The 15,144-nt window shown below is 31.5% G+C and overlaps 1 protein-coding gene across 1 annotated transcript in view; it reads left to right on the top strand.

The window, feature by feature from the left end:
- The window catches only part of side-II (sidestep II), a 399,801-nt gene that overhangs the window by 184,088 nt on the left and 200,569 nt on the right, over positions 1-15,144 (top strand). Inside the window, exon 3 of the mRNA XM_065500441.1 lies at positions 14,772-14,889. Within this exon, the coding sequence (XP_065356513.1) occupies positions 14,772-14,889 (118 nt within the window). The remainder of the gene's footprint in view (positions 1-14,771; positions 14,890-15,144) is intronic.

Here is a 15,144-nt window from a genome sequence, read left to right as displayed (position 1 = left end):
TCTATAAATCGATCTCCATTGTTGTTTTTAGTTACCATTCCATGTGTTCCCATGATGTGAGATGGGCCATAGTTGTCATTTCCAATCTTTGCATTTAAAATCTCCTGTCATCAAGAGAATATCACGATTTGGTATTTTGCGGATTGTAGCAGTTAAGGGTTTGTAGAACTCATCTCTAATTAAATCCTCAGCATTCTTCGTTGGTGCGTAGCATTGGACGATTGTGATGCATTTACCGACCTTGCTGAAGAAACGGATAGTTATTATATGATCAGAGATTGGACTCCAAAGTTGCTTCACTTTCGCTCCTATTTTCTTTCCCTCCGCATTTCACTTATACACAAGACAGAAACATTAAATTTAACCAATCTTGCATGTTTACGTTCCATTGTCCAATTCTTATCAGTTCTCGTGTGCCAATGGTCGTCATAGTAGTAGGGAATTCTTCAATTTCGGTTGTATTCATTTTAGTAGTTTCATTAATCATTTCAGTTTCAGACAAACGGATGATTAGTCCATTTTATCCTATGATGGTACTGGGGCTGCCAATTTATAGACGCCATCCCGAATAAATTACACGTTTTCGTGGCTATCATTCCGCCGTCTGTTTTCCGTAAGTAACCACACCAGTTGACTCAACCCTTGCTTGTCGATAGTACTAAGAACCCTTACGCTTAAAATACCCCCAGGTATTTTATTTCCCTAGTACCCGTCGTATTTATAAAATATGATGAGCTTCCCCAATTCGTGAATGGGAGGGTCCCGATGGAGATTCTATCATACCCCGTGTGGGGTTTTATTCAAAGCGTATAATTTGTGGTTTATTTATTTCAACTCTAGGGGCGTTACAATAAGGTATTGTGGGGGTATACAAATTTACGAAACAAATGAAATGCTGTTTATACAACAAACCAAGGCTTTTTAGAACATGAAAATATATTTAGAAATCCAGCCCATATGAAAGTTATATAGCTTATTGAGGCCTAGAAATAGTTATAGCCCTAATATACATATTTAAAATATTGCGCTATTGTAGAAAAAGCTATAATATTTATTTATTTACTCACTTATACCGAGCAATACAAAAATATTTACTTATTTAAAAGCCACACTTTAACAAATCGATGCCATAATGTTTTATGAAATAAATTACCAACTTTACCTTTTTTTAATACGCAACATACGTTGTCGTAATTATGATTATACCTCAGACATTGTTGTGCTATCACCGTGATAATGAATGACATTTTGCCACCATGATTTGTACAAACAAGAAAAATGAATTAACAAGGAGGGTTAAACACTATGTACGTATTCTAGCTGCCATTCCATAGTAGTAGTAGTAGCCAATATCAGGCCATGTTTATAGACACGAAGTTCCAGGGCTTCTAGGACAAAATATTTATTATAATTGTATGCGACTGCCAGCCAGTATGAATGTAAATTTGCTTTTGTTTATGGCGAGCAGAACTGGCATTTGTGCCAGCTACGAAACGCAACTTAGTAGACCAATTAACGTTGAATTATGGGGCGTGCTTAAGGTGAGTTTGTTGTTAATTTCGATCAAGATCAAGTTGTATTATTGTTGTGATTTGAATGGAAGGGTTGTGTGCGATAAGTAGCAGGATAGGGAGAGATTTAAAGGTAATAAAATCGCAGCAGGGTTTCGTATCCATAGTTTTTTTTTGTAGGGCTTAATAATATGTTTTGACAGAATTTGCAAAGGCTTTGTTATAAAATCTGTTTTAAAAACTGCTGAAACGTTAGTCTTAACCATTTCTAAAACGTAATGAATATGTTTTACATTAAATATCATTGTCTTATAACTAAACTTCTGTTTTAGTTGTTATGGCTAGATATATACATATTATACCCTAAATATATGTAGATTTTCTATATCATATAACAAATTAACTCTCCCACAACTTTTTCCCAGAAATACCACAGGGATTTATTTTGAAATGCTTAAAAACATTAATAAACTCTTTAATACATGCCTTAAAATACACTCGCCTTGACACAAACTTGAAAATATGCTGCTTGTTTTCAACAAAAAAAATAGAATTTCCTTCTAAACAAGAATTTTTAATTTGAATGCATTAAATTCCCAAGATATCTATACATAATAACAACATAACCACTCGTACTGAAAGATAAAAAAATAAATATTAAATATTCTTAAACATACATATATAAATAACTGTATTATTTTCTATTTAAACAACAAACAGCCTAGACCTCAGGAATATTTCTCTATCCTCCCACCTCCTTAATAATAGAACAATTGGCTACAAATATGATTATGTATATCCGTTTGGCCCGTTTGTGTATTGTGCCTGACTATTATGATAGTCGAGATTTCGTTAAGCGGAAATTGCACTCCAACCCATTTTATTTTACAATTTTTCATTTATATCATGTGAAAAATCCTTAGCATAACCTAGCTCTAAACTCAACCAAAATATCCTTGTAGATATGTATGCAAACATTTCTCGTAAATACACAAATATGTATAGTTCTGTATGTATATATGAATGTCTGTGCAATTTTGTTAACGTTAAATGTAAACCTTCATTCATTCTCTTATTGTTTGTGTTTAAAAACGCCTAAAAATTCGCAATCATTTACATTATTCGCATAAAGGGGTTTTACTCCTTTTTTTGAGAGCTCTTCCTAGTAAAACAGCACGCAAATAACAGTGATGTTTCCTTGTTGGTATTCATAGCATACCGCTACAAATACATATAAATGTATATAGAGGGTGTTTTCTATAAAGGCGGAGAAATTTAAATTGAAATAAAATAGAGAACAACTTTTTTAATTTTCATCCAATTGGCTTATTATTGGATACTTTTATAGCATTAATATTTAAATATGATCTAGGGCATGTGGCCCCCGGAGGTCCAAGTTCCACATATACTTCGCAGTAAATCGGGCTGTATTTCGGCAATAATGCTTCGAATATAGGCTTCCAAGTGGTCGATTGTTGTTTGCTTTATCTGCATAAGCCTAGGGTCTTTACTAGGGTATTCATTCGAATAATGATAGTTCGATTAATCGAATAATTTCTTACGAATAGTTATTCGAACAACTTAAAAATGGCCATTTTCGAATAACGAATAATTCGAACAATTTTATGTAGAATCGAATAAAACGAATAAATGTTCATATATATTTAAATTTATTAAATTGCTTAAAATTTTGATAATTTCAAATTTGAATAAGTAATAATGACTCACAAAAATTGTATTGTTTCTGAAATTCAACAAATAACTAAAAACAAAGGGACTTTCGATCACTGTAGATAAGTGTTCCGATAGCTCCTTCTATAAATATATAAACATTACTGCAAGAAGTTACAATTCTAAAAACAAATCTTTCAAAATTTTTAACTTAGGACTTGAACCAATGAAAATAAATGGTGCGGAATAAAATATTTGTTATTTAGCAGGCGAAATATTAGAAGAATCGCAATTAATAATCAAAATATTCACTTAGATTAAAGTGGAGTTGAATGTGATGGAGAATGTGATTTTAAAACGGTCGTCGAAAGTGATATTGAGGATGATATTTATAATGATTACATTGAAATAGATGAAGGTCATGATCCTAAAATATATGTATTTAAGTGATGCTATGAACCGCGTAGGTAAGTGTTGCAAAATTTTTAATAAATCGAATGATAAACACATATATTGTAAAATAACGTTTTGTTGCAAGAAAAGCATGGAGTTCGTCTTCTACATGATTTTGAACATCGTTGAACATCTTTGTCTAACATGGTAATAAACTTCAGGATCATGTCCAGCTAGCTCAAATTTTTTAAAGCATAGCTCCAAAACGGAAACTAAAGGGTTTGCTAGAATCAGATCAGAATATTTCTGTTGAAAATTTAATAATGGACTTTGCTTTCGAATGTTTTTTAACATTATCAATACTTAAATTGTTAATTTTTGTGTTTTTCTTTAACAATAAAATATTAAAAAACAGACATCAAAACTTCATTCTTTACTTTTTTAAAAAAAATTAAATTATTCGAATAATTCGATTAATTTTAAACGTGTGATCGAATTATTCGAACAAGTTAAAATCTCTTATTCGAATTATTCGTTTTATTCGAACAAGAGAAAAATCGAATAATTCGAATACCCTACTCTTTACATATCCCTAGAGCAAATAATTTAATGGAATCAAATCACTTGAACGAGGTAGCCAGTTAACAGGCCAATTTCTTGAAGTTATTTGTTCGCCAAATGTTTCTCTCAGTAAATTGATTGTATCGTTAACATGTCTCTATACCGCACACAATTGACTGTAACGTTCTGACCATCGTTGTTTATGAAGAAATATTGACCAGTGATTTCACCGGCTCATAGAGCGCATCAAAAGTGAGTTTTTCTGGATGAAGTGGTGTATCGACAATCATCGCTCTAAATATGGGAATTGACAAAAGCTTGCTTCACCACTGAACAAAAATTTCAAATAAAATTGTGGGTTTCCCTCGGCCTATTCATCAAATATAGGGAGCGAAAAATTATCTTGAGGCAAACCAAAATCCTTACGAAAAATTATGCATAAAGTGGATGGACACAACTTTAATTCAGCGTCATCAACATTACGCTGAAAACCATCAATCACTTGTTCTGTGCAAAAGGTAAGAGTAGATGTATTGGAAAAGCGATCCAAAGTTTCCTGAATTAAGCATTCTGATGGAGTATTATGAGCATCATAAATTGCATATAATGCCCGATGATTTTGTTGAATTTATTAATGATTTTCAAAACAAATTTGAACAATTTTAAAACGTTCTCTGACATCATGATAAATTGCCAAACCAAACTAATCAAATCAGCTGTAACAGAAAACACTGCTTTCAATTTAAAGTTCACCGTCTCTACAAAAAACACCCTTTACAAATGAATGTATTTATTTGTGTGTAATTTCAAAAGTGTATGTATAACGTATATATTCATAATATAAGATCCCTTATAAACATTTGTAACTAAATATAAAGTATAACTCAATGTTTGTTATTTGTATGAATATGAGTAGTTGTTTTTGCTGTTGCTATTTTCATATTTGCAACACAATTTACGTATTTAGGCCTCCTATTTCTCATGCGAAATATTTAAGTTATAGAGTTGCTAAGTTGTAATGATATGAGGAAATTTTAAAGTTATTATTCACTGTGTGTCAGAGACCCAAAAATAACTCGTTCTCAAATCCTACTTATTTTTACTTCTATAAAAAAATTTAATTAAAATAACGGTTTTTTGAAAGATTTGTTTGTTATTAGAATAGCGTTTATCTCAAAAACCAGTCAAGTAACAATTTATTGATGTTGAGTAAAAAACATCTTAGTTAAAATAGTAATCGGCCAATAACTCAATTTTGTATTTTTTGTTGCTTGGCTGGTTTTTGAAATAAACGATTCAATTGTTTTATAATAATAAATATCGTGATGAAATTGTATATAAAGAAGTTTTATATGAACCTAAATATTACAACTTTTCTTTTCTGTTGTGAGGATTCATCTATCTTATTTAATTATTTTCTTATTATTTGGCGATTTATAGGCATCATACAAAGTTATGCGTTGGCAATTGTATCTTTGTGTGCTTGGGATGACCGCCACAATCTATTCATTCGCCCATAAGCTGATATCGACTTTTTAAATCTCTTTGTCACCAAAAAGGGTTCTGAAAAATTATTACTACCGTTTACATATGTATATTATTGTATTTACTATCTAAAATTTATATATAATTCATTAAAATCTTACATATCTTGATTCCCTCCCCTAGGACAACGAAAAGTTAAAGCCATAGGTTCCCCTCATATAAACTGCTGTAACTAGAATTAGTTCCTTTCACCAGTGAACGTATCACGTGACTAGTTTTGTGTTAGTTTCATTCACTCTTTCAATTCGGATAATTTAATTAAAAGTAATTGATATGGTATTACTCATATAATAATATATCCATAGAAGCGTTACTGAGAGGGAAAAAACCTAAGTCTGTTGTCAAAAACCTAAGTCGTGAGAATGTATAAGTGCGTAGTTTTGAGATTGTATTGGTGCCTTTTTAATTTTCAACAGACATACGAGTTCTATAAAAATGTATAAATTTTAATTTATTTAAATTTTGTTCTATTTTCAATACCAAAAATTGAAACTCTGTTCTATAAATTAAATTCTACCACATTAAAGTTAAGTGTCAAAAATTAATAAAAAATATTTTTTTTTCATTTGAGCAAAATTAACAAAATTAATGTGTTTTGGAAATAAAAGTGTGCTGCAAAGTATTCAAAAAAATTGCCGAATATTGTGTAGAAGTGTAATAAAGTGGTTCGGTCTGTATTTAGTCGGCAAATCAAAGTTAAAATTTCAAGTATTTTGATGTGTTTAATTCTCTTACAAGTATGTTGAATTCACATATGTCAAGTACATGTGAAGAGAATAATTATTGTTACTCTCAGCTTACTCTCAATTGCGCCTCTAGTTGTACCCTATGGTATTACTCATAGTAGAAAAATAGAAGGTAGTTTCATTCTCTCTTTATTTTTTCAAATTCTACGTCTGACATGCTTAAGGATTGTGACGTTTTCATAAAAATAGTAATGCCATATTAATTTTAAATTTTCCCTTTCATTCTTTGGGAATATTTAAATTACATTAATTTGAAAAATATTAAAAAACATAAAAATGAGTTTATTTTCCCCAACTGCAAAAAAACCAAATATTTTTGCAAACATTCAAACATGATTTTTTTTAAAGTCTCTACATTACCCAACATACGACAACAGCGGATGGCTATATCTAAAACTCAAAGTAGGGCACCTTCGACATGCAAATTTTTTAAACGCGTGCCATTTTTTGTTTTCCATCAGATTTCAAAGACTTTTTATATTTTCTGAAAATGCTCGGCTAGATCTTGAAAATACATTCATGCGTGTGCTGTCTCTTATAATCAAAATATAAAATATTTGCATAGTAATAATATAAATGGAAAAATGCATACGAAAAAGACCTATAAAAATAGTCAACGTGTTTCAATTATAAGTAAGCGCACGTTAGAAATTGAATCAATAACTTCCAACACAACATAATACATTTTTATTTAAATACTAAATTATAAATTACACATTTTCTGTAATAAATGTCTCGATAATCAGAATCATTTTTAGGAATGTGGCAACGCTTTTTATAATTCTCACAAAATAAGGAAACTTCAAAAAACCTTATTTTAAAAAACAAAATTTGATTGAAACTACCTTCTATATTTTTATCATGGTATTACTCCTTCACAATTAAGAGAAAAATTGTACACAGAAAAAACTATATTTCAATTCAAACTTTTATCATATTGAACTGTTTTCAATTATTTCATAATTGAATCAAGTATTCATATGCTCAAAAACAAAATTTTCTGATATTTTCTATTGAATTTTGAGTTTTGAATTTGATAATTTTGATAATTGAATATAAAATTTTTGTTATTGGTTGAACTTTAAATACAAAAATTATCTATTCAATAATTTTTGTACTTAAAGTTCAACCAATAACGAAAATTGTGTATTCAATTATCAAAATTATCAAATTCAAAACTCAAAATTCAATAGAAAATATCAGAAAATTTTGTTTTTGAGCATATGAATACTTGATTCAATTATGAAATAATTGAAAACAGTTCAATATGTGACAAATATTTGAAGTGAAACGGTTTCGTTTTTTCTGTGTACACAGTTAAACATATTTCGATCAGTGCTTCCAAAAATCACTTTAACGAGCATAAATCTCTTAAAAATGTTGGTATACACATACAATTCAACAGGAATAACTTTTATATAGACATAAATATCATTACCTGATTTCATGGCGATCGGTCCATAAGAAGTCATAGCTCCCATATAATGCATTCTGCCGAAAATTATTCACGAAAATAAATTATTGAAATTTTATGTATTATATGCCGAGATTGACCGACCATACTTTCTTACTTGTTTGTAATAAAATACTGATTATTTCTAAAATATAAAATTCAATTAAAATAAAAATTCACAATTTTTAGCCCATGATGGCTTATGAAGAATTGATTACTGGTGTACTACCTATAATGAGAGGCTTGTGACCCCATTTCGGTTTGTTTGTTTGTTTGTTCTTCGAAAAAACGTTGGTCATGTAACTTTCTGACAATATTGAGTTGTACACATCCCGGACTTTTGTGGATGACTGAATAAATATTTCTACGTTGCACAAGCTAGAACTAGATGGGGCACTGATCTGTTTTCACGATCGTTATAATGGATTGCCTGCTGATATGTTGATCGTTTATACAGTAAATTGGACTAGTTTTTATACAGTATTAACCATTGGTATTTTTGAAATTTAATATGGCATCCAATATGATCAGATAATATTCGTAAACTTTCATAAGATGGTGAGACCTTCAAATATTCATCTTGTAGACAGCCACCTCATCGTGATATACCTGACAAATTCATTAGTTATGCGGATATCTTAGATATTTGATGATTTTTTATCCTGGGAAGGTCATACGGTCTACGAAGATTGCATGTTTGCCATCCAAATTCTAGAAAGAAAGCTTCATAACTAGGTAGTGTCGATAGAACAACTCATATAAAGCCGTGGAGTGACAAAAGTAAAATTTTGTTCGAAAGTGAGTTAAGTTAGTAGCTAATGGAATAATGACAGTCACCTTAAACTAGAGCGGAAACTGTCCTGCCAAAGACCTAACTCAATTGTCAAAACCCTAAGTGGTGAGAATGCATTAGTAAAGAAAACTATTTGAAAACAAAAACAACACTCTTATGTTTAACTTTTGTGAGAAATTTGTGTGTTTGAGTTTTTTTCTAGTTTCCGCTCTATGTATATTTTCTCTATGCCTTAAGCCATCTGAATTCTCATCTAAGTTTAACAATTGATATCCATATTTGTGAGTGAGGATGTTAATATAAAATTCAACACATATATATTCCAATTAAACACATCAATATTTTTATAACAACTTTTAATTTTGTCATTCCGTTCATAACACATCAAAATATTCTAAGCCGCTCTAGCAGTGTTCGTCCATCTGTTTGTTTGTCGAAAACCCGATAGAGCCCAAACGAAAGGAGGTGTCTAAAGTTATCCATAAATAAGGTTTGTTTGATGTAGATAAATTGGCAATGTCCATGATTTCACTTTGCCTCCATACAAATATCCCATCAGAATACTGTTTGAGCGGTCATAAATATGTTGATTATGCGGCAATTCAGATAAAATGTTGCACAAATTAGTTCTAAGTTCTATGAAATTATACTTTAGAGTATGGCGAAAATCGGGCAACATTTTTGTTCCTAGTCACCATGTAAGGTCCCCTCAGAAAATTACTTTTTATACCAACTTTTGTGAGGATCGGTTCATAATTGACACTACCCCCATATAACAAATAAATCATAAAAATATCTTATAGTCACCTATTGATGGTTGATATACAAGATTCATCACAGCCGAATATAACACTCTTACTTGCTATCATAAGTCTTTTCTTACGAAAATCAATGTAACGTGCATAGATATTGTTATTGTGTCAGAATCCGATTATGACATAAATACAAATAATTTCGTTTTAATCCTCTTAGAAAGTAGCACATCTTAAAACTTCAATGGATCGAATAACCTCAATTAATTATATCCAATTAAGCCATTTATTTCTGTCCATCTCTAGACATGGCAACCCTTCTAAGAATTCATTATAACACGGTGTACAGCATTTTCAAATAGACGTCGCTGTTGATAAACGTACCCCGGCAATAAGTGGGCGTTTAGTATACTCATGTTCTAAATATGGATATGTAAAAGTATGTCCCTATTTTGAAACATTAATATGACTACTACCACTATCACTAACACTGCAAATCCATACATACATACATCCATACTTATATAGTCTGTTTGTTTCCATGTTGAATACTTGTTGTATACCTCCTCTACCTATACATGCATATTAGAAATACTTAGAAGGCTGTTGCTCCTTCATTTACCGTTTTGTAGCCTTTTTGATAACAAACGTATTGTTCTTGTACTTTGAGGCATAAACATAGAAAACATACATACATATGAACGTACACAGATACATATATTAGTGATGTATGTTTAAAAATACTCATGCAGATGTATACATATAGACATATAGTGTGCCTGTTTGTGTGTATGTTCGGTAGTATGCATGATTATATTTGTAGTCGTATGTCTACACGGTAACAACTTAATTGCATGTAAATCCTTAGTTGTTAACCCAATTTACTGCTGTTTTTCTCTTTTTCTTCCCACCCCTCTACTTGTTCGGCTTCTTCTACTCCGTGATACTTTTGCAACATGAATACAAGTATGGTTGGCTGCTTTGTTGTTGTCCATTTAAATCAGACGTTTATTTTCAACTTTAGTTCCTTTTAAAAGATTCGCTTTATTGCCGGGGTTTTAAATATAAAAACTGTTGCAACAGTATTTAAATTAAAGAATTTAAATCTTTAGTTTTACAGCCTTTAGAACAAACAAAATTTGTTAAAGATATTTTTATGATTTTGTTTCATATTTGCAAATTTTTCAACAATTTTTTAATACATTTTAATTTGTATTTTCCTGGTTAGCTTATTAATTGATTAAGTTTTGTGTTTTTAAGAAGAAAGTTATTAAATATGAGAAATATGTATGCGCAAATTCATTTAACTAAATCTGACTTAATCAAAAAGTATTAAGGAAAACTAAATTTAATTTTTTGTTATTTAACAACTTAATTTCTTTGGAACAACATGAAGTCTGATAACATTTCTTTAGAATAGCTTAAATGTGATTTAATTTTATTATAATAGCATGAAATCTGACATCATTTCTTTAGAATAGCATTAAGTATGACTACATTTCTTTAGAATAGCCTGAATTCTGACATAATTTCTTTAGAATATAATTCCTTTCGTAGAATAGCTTAAAATCTGACTTAATTTCTTTAGAGTTCCATGAAGTCTATATAATTAAATTAAGTCTGAATTTTATTGTTTAGAATAGCATGAAGTCTTACTTCATATCTTAAGAATAACATGGAGATATTCATTCCTTTTAAATAGCAGGTAGTCTTACTTCATTTCATTATATTAGCTACAAACCTGACTTCATTTAATTTGAATAACTAATGATTATGAAGTCTGACTTCATTTGTTTATAAATAGTATGAAGTCTGACTTCATTTCTTTAAAATAGCACGATTACCGATTTCAGTTCATTGGAATAGCACACAGAGAAAACAGATTCGTGATAGCAACCGAATTTGTTGCCAATCGAATGATTCTATCTTAGTGACTGAATTTTACAGTTGTGGCTACCAAATTTTAGAAGGGGTGACAAAAGTTTGGTTGCTTCGAGCAATATTCTTCTTTGTCAACTGACTTTCTGTTGATAGAACCGAAAAATTCTATGTGTGCAACCGAATCATTCGATTAGCAACAAATTCGGTTGCTACTACGAATCAGTTTTCTCTGTGCATGAAGTCTGATATAATTTCTTTACAATAGCATAATCCCCACAATATGCTCCTGCCGTTATCGAATTCTCTTCCAAGGATCGTGTCCAGAACTATGTTAAATATAAGTGGTGACAAGACACATCCCTGTCGGACACCTATCCCAACTCTCACAGTTTCACTCAGCAATTTGCCATGTTTTATCCTACAAGAGGCTTTACGGTATAAGCTTTTCACAAGACGTATAAGTTTGAGAGGTATTCTCCTACATGCCAATGAACTCCAAATCACAGGTACCGTGAAATAACACCCAATGAAATAATTCTCATCAAAAATGAAATAATTCCCAAACATGAAAAATGAAATTACTCCCAATAATCGGCGGTTTCATAATTTTAAAAATATTACTCCCAAAAAAGCGAAATAACTCCCAATGAAATAAATCCCAATAGAAATGAATTAATTCCCAATCCGAAGCAATTTATTTATGTAATCTAAAGTAAGGAACTTCAGAAGTGCAATTATTCTTCGCTTACCAAACATTTTGTTCCATTGCGGGCATATGGCGTAGCGCAAAGTTTTACTGCTCTGGGATGTGTCAAAAACTGGCTTCACTCAGAAAAGTTTTTTGCATTGCCTGCCTTCGGCCGGGCGCTAAGGATTTCTCCTCTGGGGTGTATCAAAACTGGCTTCGCTCTGAAAAGTTTTTTGCATTGCCGCCCTTCGGCCGGACGCTAAGGTGTTCTCCTCCGTGGTGTATCAAAATCTGGCTTCGCTCAGAAAAGATTTCTTTCATTGCAGAAAGGTTTTATAATATTTCAGAAAGCCGATTTTCATATCGCACCAGATTAAGAAATCGTGCAACCTGACAAAGTCCGGCGATGTAAAAAGAATCTTTTCTGAGCGAAACCGGTTTTTGATACACCCTAGTGGAGAAAGCCTTTGCGCACAATACAAAAAACTTTTCTGTGCGAAGCCAGTTTTTGATACACCCCAGAGGAGAAAACCTTAGCGCACGGCCAAAGGCCGGCAATGCAAAAAGCTTTTCTGAGGGAAGCCAGTTTTTGATATTTATGGGTTCTGCTTTTACAAAGTAGAACCCAACAAAAATGAAATAACTCCCAATACGGTGAAAGAACTCCTAATTCCCAAAATAAAATGAAATAAAACCCAACAAAAAATTCATTGGGAGTTGTTTCATCGGGAGTTATAGCATTATGAAATAACTCCCAACAAAAAATTATGAAAAACTTCCTATGCGTTAGGAGTTGTTTCATAATGAAATAAGTCCTAAGTTGTATGAAAAATTTGTTGGGTGTTATTTCATCTTTTCGTGGGGAGTTATTTCATTTGGGATTTATTTCACGGTACCCAAATCACATCGTCGTTTAGTTTATTGAAGGCCTTCTCGAAGTCTATGAAGCATAGATACAATGGTGAGCGCCACTCTACAGATTGTTCCATAATAACACGTAGGCAATTTATGTGGTAGATGGTGGACTTATGGGGTCTGAATCCTGCTTGTTCCTGCCATAGAGTTGGTGTTACCCTGTCAGAAATCCTTTTGGTAATTATCTGTCAGCTCGCTGTCGAGATTTTCGCTCTCCCAGAATGTACGAATGATTGGCAGTATTATTTCAGCACTCGTATGTGGGTCGGACTTCAAGAGCTCAGCAGATATTCCTTTGAGACTGCTAATTGAATTCACGATCTCCACAATAATGGAACATCCGGAAAAGATGTATGGGTCATCCACGTGAGACTCAAATACGCATTCCGTTCGTGAAGGTTGAATATTCCTCGAAAGCAATCGGCTATAGTGATCCCCCCATACCTCAAACTGTTGCTCTTCTGTCGTCGCAAGTTCGCCGTTCGCAACTCTGAGGGGCTTTGCAATGTCGTATGACCATTCGTGAGTTTCCTCAGAGATCTGTACATATCGCTGGTATGGTGATTATCTGCTGTGATTTGTGCGTCCTTGCTGATTTCGTCCTGTCATCTCCTTTTGTTCCGACCAGCACTACGTTTCACTTCTCTATCGAGCTCGTTATAACATGTCTGCAAGTGTAGTTTAACACAACGAGTTCGAGCTCTAATGATATCAGATTTCGTGCTTTTCCGTAGTTCGATTACTCTCCTGGTTTCATCGGAGATCCATTCTTTTCGCGAACGTTCCTTATGGCCGAGAATTCGAGTGACAGGTTCCATAAATATAGACTTCATCCTTTTCCATTCGTGTTTAAATTGAATGAATTTAAAAATATTATTCTTCACAACATTAAATATGATTTCATTTGCATGATAGAGATATATCTTCGATAGAAATCCCAAAAGTGCATTTTCTTTCTATGTCTACCAACTGAACTATTTTTAAGTGCTAAATAAAGCTTAAAATAGAGTAGAAATTTAAAAACTTTAATTCCTATTTTGTTACACATTCCAGCCTTAATTTTATTGCTAACGACGATCAATACTTCTCAGTGATTTATTTTGTTATACACAAAATTTATCTCATTCTTCTTAATCTTCAAATTCATTTAAGACCATTTATTTAGTTTAAATTTCTGTTATACCAACATGGTATTTAATTGCTTACCAATAAACCCATAAATATTTTTAAGTCATTCGATAATGACTTTTATTGGTTTATATGTACATATCTACACATTTACAATTTGTGGCAATATTTGAACTCAAATATCAAACTGACACATTTAGTTTTTTGGTCTTCTAATTTCCCATCAAATCTACAAGAATTTATATATATATATATTTCTGGGTTGTTTGTAGTCTTATCCAAATAGAAAGATAAAAAAATTTATAAAATGTATAACATGGCCATTAATAAATTACTCAATTACTGTAACGTTTATCTGTGCAATTCTCAGCAATTTTCGTTTTCCTTTATTTTTTTTTTATAAAAAAAACATCCTACTTCTCATTAATACCATTCTTCTTTTGTTGAAATAATGAAATTATTTTTTTATTTCATTTCCTTTCTTTTTTTGTGGTCACACACTTGTCCATTCATTTATTTTAGCCAGGTCAAGAAAAGTAAGATAAAAATTCTACCAAATTTAGTTTCACTAGGTAGTGATTTTTGTTAAGGAACGTTTTTTTTGTGTAAAGTTTTCAACTAACTACATAGAATTTTTAGTTTTTTTCTCCACTTTTAATTCGTTTTCATTTCTTTAATTTTCACTTTTTCCTATTCGTTTATTCTTTTATTTGTGTGTGTTTTTTTTCTTGCAGCTTTGATGTACGAGATAAAATGAACAGTGACCAGGCACGGCATTGGTCAGCGCCAGAAGTGTTTGGTTCACGTGCCAAATTTCATTTTGACTCTCAGCCAGCAACATTGGAAATTAAGGTGAGTCAAACATACAATATTTTTATATATACATATGTATGTGTTACTTATTCATATGGGTTTTATTTAACCGAGTTTAGACTTTATTTAAAGTTGTGATTTTCTTTTGTTTAATTTGAGCCTTATTATTCTAACTAAGTAAATTAAAGAAGGATAATAATGATATAGAGCAGAAGTGTTTTAAGTTTGCTACTTTTTTATTAAATATCTTCTTGCAGTGAGTGGCCTTAAATCTGAAGGGCAGGCAAAAGTGAA

The sequence above is a fragment of the Calliphora vicina genome, chromosome 2 (assembly GCF_958450345.1).
Source record: "Calliphora vicina chromosome 2, idCalVici1.1, whole genome shotgun sequence".
Classification (NCBI taxonomy): domain Eukaryota; kingdom Metazoa; phylum Arthropoda; class Insecta; order Diptera; family Calliphoridae; genus Calliphora; species Calliphora vicina.
The sequence above is the reverse complement of the archived record's forward strand: the minus strand, read 5'-3'. Positions and strand labels throughout refer to the sequence as shown.